The 20,729-nt window shown below is 47.8% G+C and overlaps 2 protein-coding genes across 3 annotated transcripts; one reads left to right on the forward strand and one right to left on the reverse strand.

The window, feature by feature from the left end:
• Window positions 1-9,495: 9,495 nt before the first annotated feature.
• Window positions 9,496-11,280, forward strand: LOC119285871 (putative H/ACA ribonucleoprotein complex subunit 1-like protein 1). The gene is made up of 4 exons (XM_037565196.1): window positions 9,496-9,738; window positions 9,837-9,985; window positions 10,377-10,492; window positions 10,907-11,280. The coding sequence occupies exons 1-4, from the start codon at window positions 9,585-9,587 to the stop codon at window positions 11,058-11,060; spliced, it is 573 nt and encodes a 190-aa protein (XP_037421093.1). The 5' UTR covers window positions 9,496-9,584; the 3' UTR covers window positions 11,061-11,280.
• Window positions 11,281-11,554: 274 nt separating this feature from the next.
• On the reverse strand, window positions 11,555-15,620 carry LOC119285872 (pumilio homolog 12-like). 2 transcript variants are annotated; one of them, XM_037565198.1, is made up of 6 exons: window positions 15,484-15,620; window positions 13,156-14,772; window positions 12,911-13,073; window positions 12,428-12,591; window positions 11,906-12,164; window positions 11,555-11,838 (listed from the first exon to the last, which is right to left on the reverse strand). In XM_037565198.1, the coding sequence occupies exons 2-6, from the start codon at window positions 14,706-14,708 to the stop codon at window positions 11,707-11,709; spliced, it is 2,271 nt and encodes a 756-aa protein (XP_037421095.1). In that variant the 5' UTR covers window positions 14,709-14,772; window positions 15,484-15,620; the 3' UTR covers window positions 11,555-11,706. The 2 variants fall into 2 exon arrangements, with proteins under 2 accessions (XP_037421095.1, XP_037421094.1); XM_037565197.1 differs by having other exon boundaries at window positions 15,422-15,620.
• Between the last annotated feature and the right edge of the window lie 5,109 nt (window positions 15,621-20,729).

A 20,729-nucleotide genomic window follows, 5' to 3' on the forward strand; every position in this document is an offset into this window, starting at 1 on the left:
AGCTCGTTTTAATGCAATACCGCATTATGCTTTTCTCAAGCTTAAGATGCCCGGTCCACGTGGCATCATCTCAGTTAGTGAAAATATCGAACGTTTCCCACGTGCGGAAGAGGATGCGGCGGCTCTAGCAGCCGCAAACTAGACGACCTCACCAACCAGAAAAATGGCAGGTCGTCAAGACCACGGACACGGTCAAACGAATCCGGTGTTCCACCATATATACATGAGATTGGTTTGATGATCAAACCCTCATAAACGATACCAGGGGCTTCCCGCGTGTAATCAGAGCCAGCATGGCTCAACTTGGCTTCTCTTGAATTTTGATAGTTCATTGATAATAACCAACTCTTCTTTTTGGCACGACAACTTTCACCTAAGTTCTTTCCTTTTGCAGATGATAATCGTGCTACACCCGTCCAGGACACGACACAACGGAGACACAGGCGCGGACATGCAGCAGGGACCCGCCCAAAGGTTTCTTTTTAGATTAAGACCCTGCGTAAACCTTTTTTTACTGTCTCTTGTTGCTCACATCCTCCGGATACTCCACACAACCGAGAAGGATGCTGGCGTTATTGGCATGTGGCCACGCCAAGATTTTGCACATACCTGGACACATGGGGTTTCTTATTAAGGGCATTGTTTAGCCCGGTATATGTTATAAAGACCGAACACCTTAGGGAGTGTTCGGCGTCGCGAGTTTGGCCCTATATGCATCAGCTCTGAATCATGTCTTTGGTCAAATGTTGGGTTTGCCCGGCTCCCACATTTTGGTACCTTACGTTCCGTTATATCGGCTAAGGTAGCACTGGGAGAACTACTGCGATTGTGCCCTGGTTCATCCGGATGAGCACCTCAGTAGAGAAAGCCGGAAACTAACTATCATGATATAGCGAGAGACTGGTTAACCACTCGATGACTCATCGGAATCTTCGCGATTCCTCTGCATTAACGAAGGGCCATTTCCCGGTCATGTACGTACGCGCCCCGTATTTGGACGAGCGCAGAAGTACCAGGGGCTATATAGTAGCCCCACTGTCAAACTCCTATGGCTAAGTGAAAGTGTTAAAGCAATATAGTCCGATTGCCTCGTTCGCTGCGCTGTCACCTCCTTAACGGACCAAGACATTGGATCAAGTGTGGATATGCATCTTTTGCGAGCACCCCCGCATTATATGCGTGGGGGCGGAAGCCGACGACTGCAAACTTTCAGGTTATATACATATATACATAAACGGCCGCACAGGAGGCGTCATAGTACTTTCGGGCAAAAGTATAAATACAACCTTGATAATTCAGTAAAACATTGTTTGTACAATGGGAATACATGTCACTAGAACATAATATTCTTCTAGCACTGAGCCTCTATCGAACGAGCGCCTTCAAGAACTTCTTCAAAGTAGTGCTCGGCAGCCACTCGGCCTATGGTCGAACCCTGTGTCGCAACAGTGGTGGCCTCCATCTCCGCCTAGTATGTCTTGACACAGGCAAGGGCCATCCGCGCACCCTCTATGCACACCAATCTCTTTACAACATCGATGCATGGCACAACACCAAGGAATTGTTGCACTAAGCTAAAGTAGCTATTCGGCCTTGGCCCTCCCGGCCACAGGTGATCCACAACGGACCTCATGGCAAGACCGGACAACCTATGGAGCTCGGCCCACTCGGCCAATCTCTCATTCAACAGCAGCGGACGGACTGGAGTGTGAAACTGTGACCAGAACAGCTCTTCCACTTTGGACCTTTCTGATCCTTGAAGTATTCGGCCGCATCAGCAGCACTTGCAGCCAAATCCATGTACGCGTCCGCAGAACTCCATAGCCGGTCTAGAGGAGCATACTTCGGATCTCCGAACTTAGTCCGCAACAAGAAGAGCTTCCCAGACACGATATATGCAGCTTGATTCAGCTCCTCCTTCGTTGCTCTAATTTTGGAGCAGGCTTCCTTGGCAGCCACCAGGGCCTTCTCTAGGTCCGTCGCCTTCGCCCGGTTTTCTTCTTCAAGAAGCTGGTAACGGTCAGCGGCATCTTTTAACTCTACAACCATCTTGGCTATTTTTTCCTTGCTCTCGCAATGCGTGGACAGTTCGGCCCTTAACTCTTCGGCCGCCTTTAGAGCGGCCGCATTGCTACTCCTTGCTTGCTCCTTGGCTCGGGCAAGCTCCGCCCGAAGGGCCTCCACGGTGGCAGCTCCATCTGCAGTCACAACATATTAAAGATACTGGCACCATGCTACTCTTATTATGTGACGATCACCAGAAAAATCACTCACCCTGTGCCTCGTCAAGCCGCTTGTTGACAAGCACGATGTCGGCATCTGCCGCATCAAGTTGCCGCTTTAGCTCGGCAAACCCATCAGTCCGGCTAGCCACCGGAGCTTCAGCCACCTGCACATAAAGGCGGTCTGGTTATTACCTGGGACTATGATCCTCTATTTGTCGCCGTTTTCGACGACAACCAGAGTCTCAGGGGCTACTATCTGCATAGGGCATACCTAAAATATGCGGTACTGTTAAAAACATACATTATTTCACGTACCTCGAAGCCTTTCAGCAGACTCATAAAGGCTTCATGCAAACCGCTTTTAGTGGATGCAATCCTTTCAATTACCGTACCCATTAGCGTACGATGCGCTTCCGAGACGGTCGCTTGCCCCACAAGATCCTTCAGTGCATCCGACCGCACACTGTATGGACCCTTGCAATCGCTCTCCTTAGGAGCCGGATACTGGGTATTCCGGGTAGCCAAAGGGTTATCCTCTGGCCCTAGTGGATCCGGAGATACCCTTCGCGACGACACTTCAAGGTCGCCCGCTTCTTGAGGCGGGGTGTCCGGGGGAGGCATTTCGCTCTCCATCATCTCTGGAAGAAGATCCCTCGAAGTTGAACTCTGTCGAGAAGGGCTACGATCCGAACTACAATTTATAAGCATCGGTTATTGTCTTCAGAAGTAAGGTAGGATGTTTTCACTATTAAGTACTTCTCGATTACTTACAGCTCGGTAGAGGGCTGATCCCCGCTCGAACATTGTGCGGCAAGAATACCCTCCGAGGCAGGACCCTCTGATGAAGATTTCTTCTCCCATTTGGAAACCTTAGTTTCCGGATCTTCAGAGGTAGTCCTCTTCCTTCCCCGGGAGAGAGAATGTCAGATTCTTCCCTTTGATTATCCTCCCGGCTGGAATAAGTAGCGAGTGAGGCCCGATTTCGCCCTCTTTATTCCCCCCATCATCTTCCTTTGAGGACACTGGATAAGGCGCCGGCTCGAGCATCTTGTCCAGTACTGGATTGTCCAAGCCCTCAGGAAGGGGGGCCGAACACCTGATCATCATCGCCTTTGTTATCCAGTCCTGGTCAAAAGGCGGCTCTTTAGAATGATGCCAGATAAATAAAAGGACAGCAGGTTCGGCATGGGATTACTTACTTGGGCAGCGGGGCGGTTGCAGGTGAGGCCCACGTCCTCGGTTGTGTCCGGACACTCTATTTGGGGTCCGAAGAACGATTTGTACATCTCTTCGTGCGTCATGCCGAGGAAATGCTGAATAGCACGCGGTCCTTCCGGGATTGAATTCCCACATGCGGAGGGGCCGGCATTTGCAAGGCTGGACTCGACGAACTAGCATAACTTGCATTACCATAACCAGACTGAAATCTCTCTCAAAGAGATCTCGGATACGGCTTTGCAGTATTGGCACGTCCTTGGCTGGACCCCAGCTCAGCCCGCTGCTGATCCATGACATCAGTTGCAGTGGGGGGGCCGAGCGAAAGGTGGGGGCAGCTACCCACTTGGCACTTCAGGGAGCTGTGACGTAAAACCACTCCCGCTGCCACAATCCGGACACCTCTGGGAAGGAACCCTCTGGCCATGGAGCGTCAGCGATTTTGCTTATTAAAGCACCTCCGCACACTGCGTGTTGCCCCTCGATAATCTTCGGCTTCACATCGAAGGTCTTGAGCCACAGGCCGAAGTGAGGGGTAATGCGGAGGAAGGCCTCACATACGACAATAAATGACGAGATGTGAAGAAGGGAATCCGGGGCCAGATCGTGAAAATCCAGGCCGTAATAGAACATAAGACCCCTAACAAAGGGATCCAGAGCGAGGCCTAGTCCTCGGAGGAAGTGGGAGATGAACACAACGCTCTTGTTGGGTTCGGGAGTAGGGACGACCTGCCCTCGGGCGGCCAGCCTATGCGAAATTTCGGCGGTCAGATATCTGGCCTCTCTCAACTTCTTGATGTCCTCCTCTGTGATGGAGGAAAGCATCCACCGACCTTGAAAGGTTGGATCCAGACATAGTTGAAGGATCCGAAGCACCTGACCTGAGCTTTAGGTGTTAGAACTGGAGGCGGGGAAGGATTCGATTGAGCGCGGGAGGGAAAAAAGAAAAAGCCTTGTCCCCTTTATAAAGAGGGTGAATATCGGGTGTCCTCCTCGTGGCCGTTTGAGACTTACCTAAGATCTAGGAGTCATACCAGCAGGCACGGTTGGGTTACCCACGTTTGTATTGATGAGAATCCCATGATAAGGGGGACACGATCTCTGCTTTGACAAGACATGTCAAGGAAACCGCCTCGTGTTATGTGCGGAGCTGGTTAAGAAAAACGGTTCGAATAATGACCGGGCCGTGGCGTGATGTCATGCTGTCAAAACGTGTCAGCAGATTAGATTTGTGGAAATATTATTCTCTCTACGGTGGTATGTGGAACTTACTTTGCAGGGTCAGACACTATCCTTGTATTTCAAACTCTTCCATGGTTTATTCGGAGGAGGAACCCGCCTTGCAATGCCGAACACAATACTGTGTGCCGGACTCATCGTCATTGAAGCCTGGTTCAGGGGCTACTGAGGGAGTCCTGGATTAGGGGGTCTCCGGATAGCCGGACTATATCCTTTGGCCAGACTGTTGGACTATGAAGATACGAGATTGAAGACTTCGTCCCGTGTCCGGATGGGACTCTACTTGGCGTGGAATGCAAGCTAGGCAATACAGATATGTATATCTCCTCCTTTGTAACCGACCTTGTGTAACCCTAGCCCCCTCCGGTGTCTATATAAACCGGAGGGTTTTAGTCCATAGAACAACACACAATCATACCATAGGCTAGCTTCTAGGGTTTAGCCTCTTCAATCTCGTGGTAGATCAACTCTTGTAATACTCATATCATCAAGAACAATCAAGCAGGACGTAGGGTATTACCTCCATCAAGAGGGCCCGAACCTGGGTAAACATCGTGTCCCCTGCCTCCTGTTACCATCCACCTTAGACGCACAGTTCGGGACCCCCTACCCGAGATCCGCCAGTTTTGACACCGACAGCATCCCTAGCACCGCTACTTGTCATGTCATGCATCGCTATGCATCTTTTTGCTTAAAATTTATTGTTTCTTCCCCCTCTTCTCTCGCTAGACACCGAGACCGACGCCGCTGCTACCCAGTACCACTACAGTGTTGACGACCCCTCTCTCTTGCAAGAGCAACCAGGCAAGCCCCCCCCCTGATCACCAGATATCGCCTACTCTCCTCTATACTGCTTGCATTAGAGTAGTGTAGCATGTTACTGCTTTCCGTTAATCCTATTCTGATGCATAGCTTGTCATTGTTGCTACAACTGTTGATACCTTACCTGCAATCCTAAATGCTTAGTATAGGATGCTAGATTATCATCAGTGGCCCTACATTCTTGTCTGTTTGCCATGCTATACTATCGGGCCGTGATCATGTCGGGTGTTGATCACGGGTATATACTATACCTACCACACATATATATGTTGTGACTAAAGTCGGGTTGGCTCGTTGAGTACCCGCGGTTGATTCACGAATTGGGGGCTGGAAGGACATACTTTCCCGATGGCCCTCTGTGTGGATCTTTGTGGCGGAGTGACAGGGCAGGTTGAGACCACCCAGATGAGAGGTGGGCCTGGCCCTGGTCGGCGTTCGCGTTGACTTCAAGATAACACGCTTAACGAGATCTTGGTATTTGATCTGAGTCTGGATACTGGCCTATACGCACTAACCAACTACGTGGGAACAGTTATGGGCACTCGACCTCGTGGTATCAGCCGAAGCCTTTGTGCCGTCAGCGGCTGAGCGGCGCGCGCCGGGTTGGACCGCGTAACGTAACTTCCTTTGTAATGGAGGTTGCTAGGTCTGCTCACCGGCCACGTAAGCAACGTGCATGTGTGCAATGGGCAATGGGCCCAGGCCCCTGCGCCATAGGATTTAGACCGGCATGTTGACCTCTCTGTTGTGCCTAGTAGGGCTGCGACATGTTGATCTTCCGAGGCCGGGCATGACCCAGACAAGTGTGTCCGGACAAAGGGGATCGAGCGTGTTGGGAAATGTGGTGCACCCCTGCAAGGAAGTTAATCTATTCGAATAGCCGTGATCTTCGGTAACAGGACGACTTGGAGTTGTACCTTGACCTTATGACAACTAGAACCGGATACTTAATAAAACACACCCTTCCAACTGCCAGATACAACTGGTGATCGCTCTCTCACAGGGCAACGAGGGGAGGATCATCGGTTAGGATTATGCTATGCGCTGTTACTTGGTGAACTTACCATCTACTCTCTTCTACATGCTGCAAGATGGAGGTGGCCAGAAGCGTAGTCTCCGATATGACTAGCTATCCCCCTCTTATTCTGGCATTCTGCAGTTCAATCCACATATGTTACCCCCCCTTTTCCATTTGATACCAATGCATACATATGTAGTGTAGCTCCTTGCTTGCGAGTACTTTGGATGAGTACTCACGGTTGCTTTGCTCCCCTTTTCCCCCCTTTTCTATACCCGATTGCTGCGACCAGACGATGGAGCCCGGGAGCTAGACGCCACTGTCGATGACGACTACTACTACTCGGGAGGTGCCTACTACTACGTGCAGCCCGCTGACGACGACCGGGAGTAGTTTAGGAGGATCCCAGACAGGAGGCCTGTGCCTCTTTCGATCTGTATCCCAGTTTGTGCTAGCCTTCTTAAGGCAAACTTGTTTAACTTATGTCTGTACTCAGATATTCTTTGCTTCCGCTGACTCGTCTATGATCGAGCTCTTGTATTCGAGCCCTCGAGGCCCCTGGCTTGTAATATGATGCTTATATGACTTATTTTGTTTGTAGAGTTGTGTTGTGATATCTTCCCGTGAGTCTCTGATCTTGATCGTACACATTTGCGTGTATGATCAGTGTAAGATTGAATCGGGGGCGTCACAGAGCAGTACAACTTAGCACCACCTGCTACTGTTACTGTTATAGGTTTATCCTCTTGCACAGCTGGCAACAGAGCAGCTAAAGTTGAATTGAGAAAGGAATGTGTGCTGCCCGAGTCCACCAGAAATGTGAGGGCCTGGCCACAAACAGTAACTTGAAGTTTCATTGTTAATGGGGATGACTCAGCTGAACAGGCTGCTGCTGACAGTAACATAAGGTTATCAGAGTCACTATCAGATGACTCATGATAGAATGAAGCAGTACTTTGGATGTGTTCAATCATCTCCTGCACTATATGGAGTTGAACAGAAGATTTGCATTGGTGGTCCTTGGACCATTTCTCTCCACATGTGAAACATAACCCCTTTGATTTCCTATAGGTGCGCAACGTGCTCCACTTATCCTCTGAGTAAGTGCCCTTGCCGTTCTCAATAGGCCTCCTATCAGCAGCAACTGGAGCTCTCTGAACTGTCGAAGTTGCTGTCATTGTCTTCTTGAATTGAAACGGAGAGGAGTTTGCGTCACTTAATTCTTCATGGAGCAAGGCTATGTCATAAGCTGTATCCAGGTCCTGAGGTTTCTGCAGAGAAACTGACATCCTCACACCCGGCTTGAGGCCATCGATGAAACGAGTGGTATAGTACAGACTGTCAGGCACATCCTCATAAGCTGAAAGCTGGTCATACAGTTCTGCAAATCGTTCCACATAATCCGTCACTGTCGATTCCTGGGCAATTCTGAACATCTGTCTCACCAGGGTCTGATGTTGATTGCGACTGAATCTGTTCAATAACAGCTGACAGAACTCTGTCCAGGACAAATTCGGCGATCTACAATGTACTGCCTCGAGCCATCTAGCTGCTGCACCATCAAACTAGGACGTGGCGAAGGAAATCCACCTTGCTGCTGGAGTACCCCATAGCTTGAAACAGTCCTCGCAGCGCGATTGCCACAGTCACGGATTCGAGCCATCGAAACGCGGTAGTTCCACATGGGGAGCAGATTGGTACAGGTTAGAGACGTCCGATGCAGCGAAATCTCGAGGAGAAAAAATTTCACGGGGAGAAACGGAATCACGCGCACCTCTGACCGGAGGAGGCACATAAACCTGATGCGCCTTCCCCCGGTGAAACTTGTCGAAGCCAAGGGGATCCGTCGCCGTCGAATCGCGGGCGCCCCCAACTTCATTGCTGGTCGACGGGCTCGTTTGCTTGCATGAAATCTCTTCCTTGTCGCAGCGCTCGAGTTCCGCACGGATTTGTTCGACGTCGAGGTTGAACTCGGATCTGGCGCCGTTGATTCGCGCCGTGACGAGGCCGTCGAGCGCCATCATCGTCTCCTTGAGCATTTTGCCGATGGACTTGATGATCTCCTCGCCGTGCGCCTTGAAGCGTTGATCCAGCACCTCGGCGAAGTCCGCACGAAGCAGCTCCTGGATCTGCCGCCCCTCGAACGACAGCTTGTCCATGACAGCGCTCCGCTGCTGGAGCTTGAAACGCGTGGCGTGGACGTGGCTCAGGATCTCCAGGATCAGAAAGCTCTGAGTACCACATATAAGGATCCTGCTACCTCCATGAACGAGATCTAGGTTTGAATTTGGTTTAGCTGTCCTCCCAACCACCCACACAGCAATTCAAATTACAAATCACGCACACACGCTCGAGCCAGGCCGAAGCCTCCCATTCCTTCCTGTCCTTTACTGATGACGACGGGAAGTATTTAAACCCTTTTTACCGTTACACCCGCTTAGCGGGTTCAATCTGGACTTGCAAGCCACTGAGAAACCCTCTTGTTACGGATGGGCTGGCCTGCCGGCCCATGATTTGAGTTGCTCGCTTCCCGCATCTCTTCTCGATCAGCATCATCTTCAGTGTTGACGATCGGGCTGCTGACACAATGTGTTCTACTTATAGGAGAAAAAATGTAAATGTCCCGGTAAAATATGGGATTGGAAAAGGCTCGTTACAAAAAGCCGCCAACGACTCTGCGCATGGATAGATCACCCATCATCGTCCATACAGCCCTCCCCATCTGAAAAACGAGCAGTGCTATGTGGACGACACAGTTTGGACGACTCATGCACGACAATTAAATCCAGCCCAAGAATCTCATGCACAGAGGAGCAGGCGGCCGCTGGATTCTTGGTCGTGCAACTATCGTCCACACTTTTGTCGTGTGTGCAGCAGTTTCGCTGAAAAACGATCCGTCGGCCGAGAAACGGAGACCACGCCAGGGCCCACCTGCCAGTCTCCCAAACAACCTCAACATAAGTCCGCAGCCTCCTCCACTAAAACCCTAACAAGCCCCTCACTCCTCGTCGCCGAAACCCTTACTCGCCCCCGCCCCCGCCTCCCGCCGCCAAACACCCATCGCCATGCGACCACCGAGAGGCGGCGGAGGTTTCCGCGGACGCGGCGGCGACCGAGGTGGCCGCTTCGGTGGAGGCGGCCGCGGCGGCGGCGGCAGGGGCCGCTTCGGTGGAGGCGGAGGCGGGTTCCGCGACGAGGGCCCTCCAGCCGAGGTCGTCGGTGCGTGGTTTCTTTCAAGTCCTAACTGTCCGAGCCCTCTTCTTTTCGAGGCTCCGGTGAGTTTGATGTCTCTTGTTTTTTGTTTGTTTATTATGCAGAGGTGTCGACGTTCCTGCACGCGTGCGAGGGGGACGCGGTAACGAAGCTGACGAACGAGAAAGTGCCCTACTTCAACGCGCCCATATACCTCCAGAACAAGACCCAGATCGGCAAAGTCGACGAGATCTTCGGCCCCATCAACGAATCAGTAAGCGCTTTCTTCCCCTCATCATCAATATAGTGCCTGCAAAGTTTTGACCAACTGGTCCATCTGTTGTTAGGTAGGATTTTTTTGCTTTGTTGGAGTTAGCAGTTTACAACTTCAAATTTAGAGTCTTGAATCTCAAGGCATGTGAGAAGTGAGTTTGGTTCTCCATTTAGTACAGTTGAAAATGTTTGTTTTGGCTGTGTGGCAATGCTGTAGCGTGTTTAATAATTAGGTGCAACTTTTAAGATGACTGAATGCCTTACCTGATTGTTTTTTTACCTCTGTTGTTATCATTGCTCTAAATTTTAGGTCTGCTCATGCTGCATATCTTATAAGTTTGTATTGTCTGTAGTATCATACTGCATATCTTATAATTTTGTATTTTCTGTAGTATTTCTCGGTCAAGATGTTTGAGGGAGTCATTGCAACATCTTACAACGAAGGTGACAAGTTCTTCATTGACCCCATGAAGCTGCTGCCCCTCTCACGCTTCCTGCCGCAGCCAAAGTAATGATCTGTTTACTTTGTCATTTCTTTTGCATTATTTACTCTTCAGTCTTGAATATGAAACTTAGCAACATGTCTTTTCATGGCTAACTCTTATTCAGTTCGTACTGTATTGATAAGTTTGAACTGACTACATTCTTCGAACTTGAAACCAGCAGTGTCAAAACACTTGCATACTGTCTCTGTGAAAGAGGCTATAGGATTTTCCTAAGTCAAAACTTTGTTAAGTTTGACCAAGTCTATATAAAAATATCAGCAGCATTCTTAGCATTATTATGAAACAAATGGAGTACCATAAGTGTACATGTGGAAAATGCACATGAGAAACCAAATAAAGTGTTCAGCATTTGTCTAGTTACAGCTTGATAACTTGTTAGTTGTTTGATAGTCTTTTGCTTTGCTTGTTGTATGCAGGGGCTTGACTCCAAGAGGTGGTGGTCGAGGTGGAAGAGGTGGTGGTCGTGGTGGATTTGGTGGCCGTGGTGGATTCCGTGGAAGAGGTGCACCAAGGGGTCGTGGACCTCCCAGGGGTGGAGGGCGTGGTTTCAGAGGACGAGGCAGATTCTAGGATGTAGTTTTAAGTTTGCTGTTTGTTGAAACATGATGCTCTACATTATATGTTCAGCTGGAAACATTATGCCAAGTCAGCTGTGAGCGCACTTTGTGTGGAAGTTGAATTCTTTGTGAAACAAAGTCTTGTATCTCTTTCTTAGTCATGCATTCATTGTGGAACAAAGTCTTTGTATCTCTTCCTAAGTCATGCATTGATTGTTAAACGCTTTTCCGTTGTTCCTTGTTTCTTAAAGCCGTTGCAGAAATGTGTTGCCCAGCATGTCAGTGTAAATTTTTGAAACAAGTCAGTGTTTTAGTTTCTCTTGTAGATATTCAAACCTGTGCAGTACATAAACTAGCCTGTTAAATTCAGCTAGCATTGAAGCCTGCATCCAGGATTGTAGAGTAATTGTGCAGATGATACAACTCAACAGACAACCAAATGCAATTTTGTTTTGGCAGATTTAGCAAACTACATGGCCTTCGGACCAACAAACCAAAGCATACAGCTGACAAATTATTACTCCCTCCGTAAAGGTGGTATGTAGCTAAAATATATATGTAGTTTCTATACATGCGCAAAATACACTAAAAAGGCTTCCTCTTGTCTGGAAATATTATACTACTACATTCAGAGCTCTTCCTGGTATAAGTGCGGATGGCTACAAAACTCCAACTCGGTGTTGCTTGTTCTTGAGGTATGTTTTTGATAGAACCCTTTTCCCATACATGTGGCTTTGCATTGCAGCAGCGTGTGGCCTAATGGCCTCGACAAAGGTGGTATGTAGCAGCCCCTGCATGATTAAACATACTTGATAAGAATTTACGCTTTTTGGCTGGGGGTGCATCAATGTTTTTTACCTTGCAATGTTCAAGAGCTGTTTGAATAACGAAATTGCCGTACTGATCCACCATAATATGCTGCAACTTGGGATCGTTGATAAGTTCTTGGATGATTTTGTCACGCATGTGCTGGGGCGCTCGCTTCAGACAGTTTTCCACCACATGGCTACCACATTTCTGAATTGACAGATACCCAAAATGACCCTCCAGCTCATCAACTATTTTCGATGTCGCCCATTCAATGCCGTGGTTGAGAATTGACTGAATAACGTAGTTCCTGCAAGGTATGGTCGCATTATCTATCTCTTCAGATAGTCCCTCCATCCCATAACATAGCACGTGTTTTTTTTTCCGCAAAACTCAAGCTTCACAAGCCTTGACCAAGTTTATAGAGAAAATTATCTATATCTACAATACCGCATGAACCTAAAATTTATGGTGAATCTAATGCTATTGATTTGGTATCCTAGATGTTTACAAAACCTAATACTCACTATATTTCAGGACAGAGGGAGTACTAGTTAAGGATAAGAGCCATACCCAAATCGATCATCGGCAAGGGTTTGAGCACTGGATATAATATTGCTTAACAAGTTGAACTTCTGTTCATCATCTGAATGTTCGATGCATTTTTGAATGCTACAACAGCCTTGTTGATGTGTTGCTAGTCCAAGATAGTGCAATGTAGCAGCATCAAGAAGGAACTACAGCAATTATAAAGCATCCACAAGTTAGAGTAGAACATAGATGATAATAAGTTATATAGATAAAAAAATTTAATTCCTGATGCAAAGTGCGTGGATATTTAACTATGCCAAGAAAAATAGATTATTGCAAAGAGCCTAAGAAAAGACTAATCAGTAAAAATTAGAAACTTGTGTGCCAGTAAGCAATATTCTACAGATATTCTTTAACACAAACAACCTTTTTTTTGCAGGTTTAACACAAACAACTTGAATGCATATAATGTGTAAAAGGTACAGAAATTTCCATAATTAAATCGGATGATTAGCAGTAACATACCGCTTTGGACTCCGGTAACAGTTTCTGCAGGCATCGGTTTGCAACATGACTGCCATTAGGATCTAGCATCAAATGCATTGCTCCAGGACTCAATGCAGACACAACCTTAGAAACTTGATCCGGATTATTTACAGTTTCAATTATCTTTTGCACTGCACGAGTCCTGAACATTTTTTTTTCCAAAAAGATATGAAATATAAGCAATAACTATATAAGAATAAAGCAAGTGATCAGATTGCTCATACCCATGCATGTTGCAAGAAACTGCTATAAGATCTCCAGGCGTTTTAGTAACTTCACATAATATGCGCATCCGTTGATCATCACTGCACCCTTCAAGCAGTTTCTGCACTAAATAGTTGCCAAATGGATCGACCATAAGTTCACCAATATGATCAATTATTTCAGCAAAGACTCTTTTGACATCCTCTTGGCTGCCTTGAGCAAATACTTTTTGCAGAAAGCGGCAGCCATTCTGATCCTTAGCCAACATATAGATTCGCCCAGCAACTTCGTCAACTGAATTATAATTCAGCTCACATGGTTTCATGACCAAGGGCAGAAGCTGGGAGTTTGGTCTGTCGGGGTGCAATGAATAGTTACTATGAATATCAAGATGGTTATGTGCACTACTAGTTCTTCCATCCCTACCAATGCAACCATCTACAGGAGTACTCTTGGTACTTCTTACTGAATTTGCCCCATCAGCCCTCATCCGCAGCTTTTCTGGATAACTTACAATGCTGATATTATCTGAAATCTGATGGCGTGAGAAACCATTAGACAAAGAGTAAAACTTGTCAACTTGCTGACGGAAGTTACTACTGCCACATGGACTGTCAGCAGACAATGTGCAATGAAAACTGGTCAGCTGGGTATTTCTCTTCTGAAAGGCAGCACCATTAGAGTAAGGATCCTCAATTCCCATTCCCTGTCGATGAATATTAGGTGTTTCAATATGTGATGTGCCGTTTGCAGAAGTGCAAGCTGCAGCCTGTTGATGTCTCCTACTTCGACGAACATCTGACCCAGCAACCTGTTGCAACTGTGGGCAAACATAATGTGGTTGCAGCATCGTGTGTCTTGGTGTTTCTGTACCATGCTGCCACATGATGTTTGAATCAAATGGCTGACTATAAGGTGCATACAGCTGAGACTGTACATCCAGATAAAACTGCTGCTCGATTGGTGAAGTTGACAAAGCAGATTGGTGGTAAGGATCACTGGAAAAAATATCCAGGTTGTGCATCACTGAGCCCCTTGAGAAATTCTCGAAGTGTGGTGGAAATCTGTAAGCTTGTTCTTGGTGTCCAACAGTTAGTTCGTCTGGTTTCTCATTAACATGTTCAGCACAGAACGTCAAATCATCTTGAACAATTGCAGGCACAAGCGACGGGTTCAATGTAACATCTGGAGGCGTAATCCCTGAGTGATAATTTGCAGGGCCAGATGCATAGTACCCATTTACTGGCGGAAAATCTCTGGTACTTGTGAGAGAATCAGCTGTATAATTCTTGAAGCTCATGTCCCCAAAAGCAGATGCTAACGACTGCTCGTCAGGTAGACCATCACTAGGGAACTCCACAACACTCTTATTGCTTTCAATCATCGCAGAATCATACATTGTGAACCGTGGAGAAGGCAATGGCCTTCTCATCTTAGCCCCGCCTGCCTGTGAAGTACTACCACCCATGTAGTGGATCCCCATGTCACCAACATTGCGCAATTCAGCACCAGGAATCCTGTCAACAAAAGCTCCAAACTTGGAACAATCCTGAATACTCTGCGATTCCCCCATGCCAGGAACAGGATGATCTATGAAACACGGCTCAAATCACACAATGCAGGTAGCGGCAATGGTCCTGCAACACCAGGAGTTTCATGTTACAGTCGGAGGTCATAAAGAAGAGGCAAAACCACATGTGAACATAAAAAAAGGCTTTACACAAAGACAGCAGGCGTTGAAGAAACCACAAGAAGATTTGGACGAACGCAGAAGAATTTGTTAAACAAGACATAAAGCTGGCAATCGAACAGAAGGAATAGTGCGGAAATTTGATCCTCACAGCACCACAAAGACGGCATCAAACAATGCACATGGATACCTAAATCAGAACTAAGCAGGGAAAGAAATCAAACCAGCCCATAATTCCATCATCCGATGGTCCAAATCCGCGAGCGGATTACACAAATATCATAATGTCATCAACTGCAGGGGAGTCGGGGATCAAGAGTCCACCCATCGCTCAATCATCTCAAAATCCAAGTCCGATTAAGATGGCAAAACCCCAGAAAAACCCCCGATCACCACGGAAACAGGGCGCAATCCCCACCAAGAAGACGAACCAAAGGAAACCCGCCTCGAGTAATCCAACCTTGGAGATAACGAACCGAAGAAACCGATCGAAACAACGAGTAAGCTGATCTATCTAAACCGATGGACGATTCCCCAACATGGTCAAGCAAAATTAGCAGTGAAGAGAGAGAAAACACTATCGGTACGGGAGCAACCTTAGCGAAGGGGATTGCGATGGAGAATCCCAGGAATCGTGGAGAGATTAGGGTGAAACAACCTGCCGCGAAGGATCGGCCGGGGGAAGTCGGAGATATGTGGAGATTTTATTGGGAGGCTTGCGGGGGAAGGAGATGAAAAGAGGGGCGTTTCTGCTGGTGCATTTCCTTGGACTCTCTGCTCTCCTACACAACTTCATCTGCCTTTCTCTCTCCCAAAACAAGACTTTCTGACCTGGAAGGGAGAGAAACAGATATAGAGAGAGAAACTGTGGGCCCATACTCCATCCATCCATGCCTGGATTTTATGGAAACCAAAATTACCCAAATCCTATTCGGCGCGCCTTAAGCGCCGAATATGCATTTGATACAGGGTGCATATCTCTTGATAGAGGCAAATATGTCCCAATATTTCGATGAGATGGTGGCTACCCGACTAGGAACATGCAAAACGTCGTGCCTTAGCAATCGCTAAACCAACTTTTGAGGGGTTATTGACCATGCCGGAGCACGATCAACCTGACCACGATGGTCTATTTTCTGCGAACAAACTAAGAACAAACAAGAAACTGAGATTGCAATCTGGATATTAAGAATATAAGATGAAAACTTTATTGATCAAGATGGGGTTCTATGACGTCTTGGTCTGGTCGTTGAACACAAACGAAGTACGCGAAGTTGCAGCTATGGCGAACTTTTAATCTAAATAAAACTCCCAAAATCTAAACGATGCCCTAAGGGCTGTATATATGGAGGAGAGAGGGGGGAATTTCATGGCCCTTGGAGGAAGGGTCCGAACCCAACCCTAACTCTTGTTTCCCCACACATAGGGACTCTAAAAATTGCCTATAATCAAGTATTTTGAAATTACATGGCCTGGCCCAAAAATAAGATGACACAGCACCTAGAATAGTCCGTGGACGAAATTTATGAAGTGACATCTTGTATATTTCGTTCAGGGCTTCATGCACTCATTATGATGGCTTCAAAGTCCTGAAATCATCACTTGTAACTTCGTTCTTGTTCCCCTTGCGCATGCCATCATCTCCATGCTTGAAATTGCTCCAAGGTTCATCTTTCTTGTTCAAGCTAGGCCCTTCATTTGTAAGCAAAACAAATGATGCGGAGTATTCTATGATCATCCTCATGTACACTAGGACTTCTCCCCAAGCCCCGATGTAACGCCCCGAATCCGATGCACCAGGCGTCTTCCGTTTATTCGTCGTCGTTGCCACGCCATTTGCTTGCGTGTTGCATTTTGCCATGTCATCATCCGCATTGCATCCTCATATTTTCAAAACTTGCATCCGATCTTTTTCCCCGTTGTCCGTTTCGCGATCCGACACTCTCACACACGCCTGTTGCCCCTCTCAGACCTCGTTTCGTGAGTGGCATTTAAATATTCTCGGAATGGGTTGAAACTTGGCGTGCGGTCTTATTATAGTGTAGACAGAGCACCTGTCAAGTTTCGACGCATTCAGAACTCGTTTGATAGCCCTATCGTTAAAGTTATAGCGGCATCGTAGTCGGTCAAACGTCGGATGTTTTCGGGCCCCGAAAACAGTTGCCGGGCTGCACTCCTTCCCTCTCATCTCAGCCCAAGCCTATCTCTCACAGCCCACCTAGTTCCCCTCTGCTCCGGACCATCAGATCGAGATCCGAGGGTCCGTAAAGGCCTAAAACCCCCAACCCTAACCCCTCATCCTATAAATAGCAGCCCCCTTGCCATTTTTGTCATCCCTAACCTCCCTCCTTGATTTTCGTGCCTCCCCAGTCATCAGCCGCCGCATCCTCCCACCTTCTCCTCCGAATCCGGCGTGCCCCAAGCCCCCTCCACCACTTGGCGCTGCCCTATAGGCCAGCCGCCACCCGAGCCGCCGTCTGCAGCCTCCCAGGGGCTGCCACGTCGCCTCCCCGCCGCCAAGCTCCCACCTCCACCGCGCCAGGCCCGTGAGGCCCATCCGCGGCCCGCCCTGGGCCGGATCTGGGCCCGAGCCGCGCGCCCGCCGCCCATGCTGCTCCTCCCCGAGACCCCACTCGATCTGGACCAGCAGGTCCCGAGCGCTCCCTCGTCGCCCCGCCGCCGTCTCTCGCCGGAGCCCTGCCGCCGGCGACCACCTCCGTCCCGGCCCATGCCTCGTGCCTTGCTCCTCCCTCTTCCTTCTCCCCTTCTCCTTCCTCTCTCTCATGCCTCATCTCTCTCTGCCCGTGGACAGGAGCTTCTCCTGTTGGCCATGGAGCCTGCAGCCCCAAGCTCGTCGTTCGTCGCCGTCCGCCGCCGGATTCTCGACCCCGACTGCCGGATCCGGTTGCCCCGCGCCCGATCTATCCATTCCCAGCCTCCCCGACACTCGTCGGAGTCCCACGCGTCCACGCCGCCGGCGTCGACTTCCGTGGCCATGGTTCTATACGAGGAATGGAGCCAGCCTGATGTAGATCCCGTTTTCGCGCTGGTATATTTTCACCAAGTCCCTAATTTTCAGCATTCTGGTGCCCTTTTCAACATGCCATAACCCTCTGATAGTAGATCCATTTTGTGCATATAGTATATCAAAATGTTCATCATGAGTTGCTCTACATTTTGTTCCATTGGGTCATGTTCATTTGAGTCCATCTTGATGCCCTTATCATCGTTGCAAGAGTGCTATATGATGTTGTCTGCTGTAGGTTAACAGAATTTGCTCATCGTTGCAAGAGTGCTATATGATGTTGTCTGCTGAAGTCTACATGTGTTATGAGCTACAACAAGCCATCTTTGCTGTGGTGCAATCCTCTCTTCATGATATGCCATGTGTTGGTTGTTACAAGCTTGCAAAGTAGCCTCCATGATGTTGCTGATTTCTGTGACTTAGTCATTTCTGCCAAGTCTGTAGCGGTAACTTTGTGATGCCATGTTAACCTGCTTCTACAAGTCATTCTATGCTTATTCTGGAGAAGTTCACTAAGGATGTTTTGTTATACATGTGATGCTCTATCAATCCATGCCTTTGGTTGCATTTATAGCCTGCTGTAGCTTGTTGTAATCTTGCTCTCAAATTGCTAAATAATGTTGCTGTCAGCCGGTTAACATTAAGTTCAGTTTTGCCATGTGTTTTGCTAGTGGTCCATGCACCCTATAAACTTGATATTGCCATGCTTAGCTTTATGAACATGTCTTCTCACTGTTGGTTTATTTCATATACCATGAAATGCTTTGTGGTGAGTGGTTCAAGCTCACCAACATGCCTACTTATCGTTGTTTCTGCCATGCATTGTTATTTTCACTAAGTCTGAATCTGTCATTTCATTTGCCATGTTTGCATGGATGCTACCATGATTTCTGTTGATCTTTGGAATAAGTTCAGTAAGGGAGTTTTGTTAAGTGCTTTTAGTACTAGCATGCCATGCCTTTGGTTGCCATGATAAGTTCATTTAGCATGTTGTTTGATAGCTCTAAACTTTGTAACCTGATGTTATTTCTGCCATGTCCAGTGATTTCTGCTAAGTCTGTGAAACTGTTATTATTTGCCATCTTGCCATGTCCTTTTGAGCATGTTCTAGTGGTCTCTAGAGATAGCTCAATGTTCATGTTCTGTAATGATTCACCTGTACATCACACCCATGTCATTTGTTGTCATGTAGAGGTGCTGTAGCATGTTGTTTTGATGCTTGCAAGATGACCGTCACCTTGAATCTCACTACTATCATTGCTATGCTAGTTGCTTCGTTCTATCGCTATGCCGCGTTACCTACCACTTGCTTATCAAGCCTCCCAAATTGCCATGAACCTCTAACCTTTGTCACCCTCCCTAGCAAACTGTTGTTTGGCAATGTTACCGCTTTTGCTCAGCCCCTCTTATAGCGTTGCTAGTTGCAGGTGAAGATGAAGATTGCTCCATGTTGGATTATGTTTATGTTGGGATATCACAAGATCTATAATATTATTAATGCATCTATATACTTGGTAAAGGGTGGAAGGCTCGGCCTTATGACTGGTGTTTTGTTCCACTCTTGCCGCCCTAGTTTTCCGTCATATCGGTATTATGTTCTCGGATTTTGCGTCCCTAACACGGTTGGGTGTTATGGGAACCCCTTGACAGTTCGCCTTGAATAAAACTCTTCCACCAAGGCCCAACATTGGTTTTACATTTGCCTAACAACCTAAGCCTTTTTCCCTTGGGTTTCCGGAGCCCGAGGGTCATCTTTATTTTAGCCCCCCCGGGCCAGTGGTCCTCTAAGTGCTGGTCCAAACCAAGCGATGTCCGACGCCCCCTGGGCAACCAGGGTCTATGCCAACCCGACGTCTGGCTCATTCGATGTGCCCTGAGAACGAGATATGTGCAACTCCTATCAGGATTTGTCGGCACATTCGGGCGGTCTTGCTGGTCTTGTTTTACCATTGTCGAAATGTCTTATAACTGGGATTTCGAGTCTGATCGGGTCTTCCCGGGAGAAGGAATATCCTTCGTTGATCGTGAGAGCTTATCATGGGCTAAGTTGGGACACCCCTGCAGGGTTTGAACATTCGAAAGCCATGCCCGCGGTTATGTGGCAGATGGGATTTTGTTAATATCTGGTTGTAGTAAACTTGAAGTAAACTCTTCTAAAATACACCAACCGTGTGTGTAACCGTGATTGTCTCTTTTCGGGGTTGTTCGAGAGGAGAACACGGTTTTTGGGTTATGTTTGACGTAAGTAGGAGTTCAGGATCACTTCTTGATCATTACTAGTTGACGTCCGCTTGTTCAGCTCCTCTTCTCGCTCTTGTATTTCTAAGTTAGCCACCATACTTTGCTTAGCCGCTGCTGCAACTTCACCACTTTACCCCTTCCTTACCCATTAAGCTTTGCTAGTCTTGATACCCATGGTAATGGGATTGCTGAGTCCTCGTGGCTCACAGATTACTACAACAACAGTTGCAGGTACATGTTATGCGATGATCATGACGCGAGAGCGATGTTTACTTGTTTTGGAGTTCTTCTTCTGCTTCTTCGATTAGGGGATAGGTTCCAGGTCGGCAGCCTGGGCTAGCAGGGTGGATGTCGTTTGAGTTTCTGTTTGTGTTCATCCGTAGTCGGATGTTGATCTTATGTATGATGTGTTGTTGTATTCTTGAGGCGTTTGTGCCGTATGTATGTATTCCCAACTGTTTATGTAATGGTACAATGTAATGATATTCACCTTGCAAAAGCGTCTTCAAGATGCGCTTCTATCCTTGGTGGGACCTTCGAGTTCCTTTAGGATAGGGTCGCATCTTGGGCGTGACAAGTTGTTATCAGAGCCTCGACCGACCATAGGAGCCCCTTTGATTGATCGTGTAGTTTGGCCG

The sequence above is a fragment of the Triticum dicoccoides genome, chromosome 4A (genome assembly GCF_002162155.2).
Source record: "Triticum dicoccoides isolate Atlit2015 ecotype Zavitan chromosome 4A, WEW_v2.0, whole genome shotgun sequence".
Taxonomy (NCBI): domain Eukaryota; kingdom Viridiplantae; phylum Streptophyta; class Magnoliopsida; order Poales; family Poaceae; genus Triticum; species Triticum dicoccoides.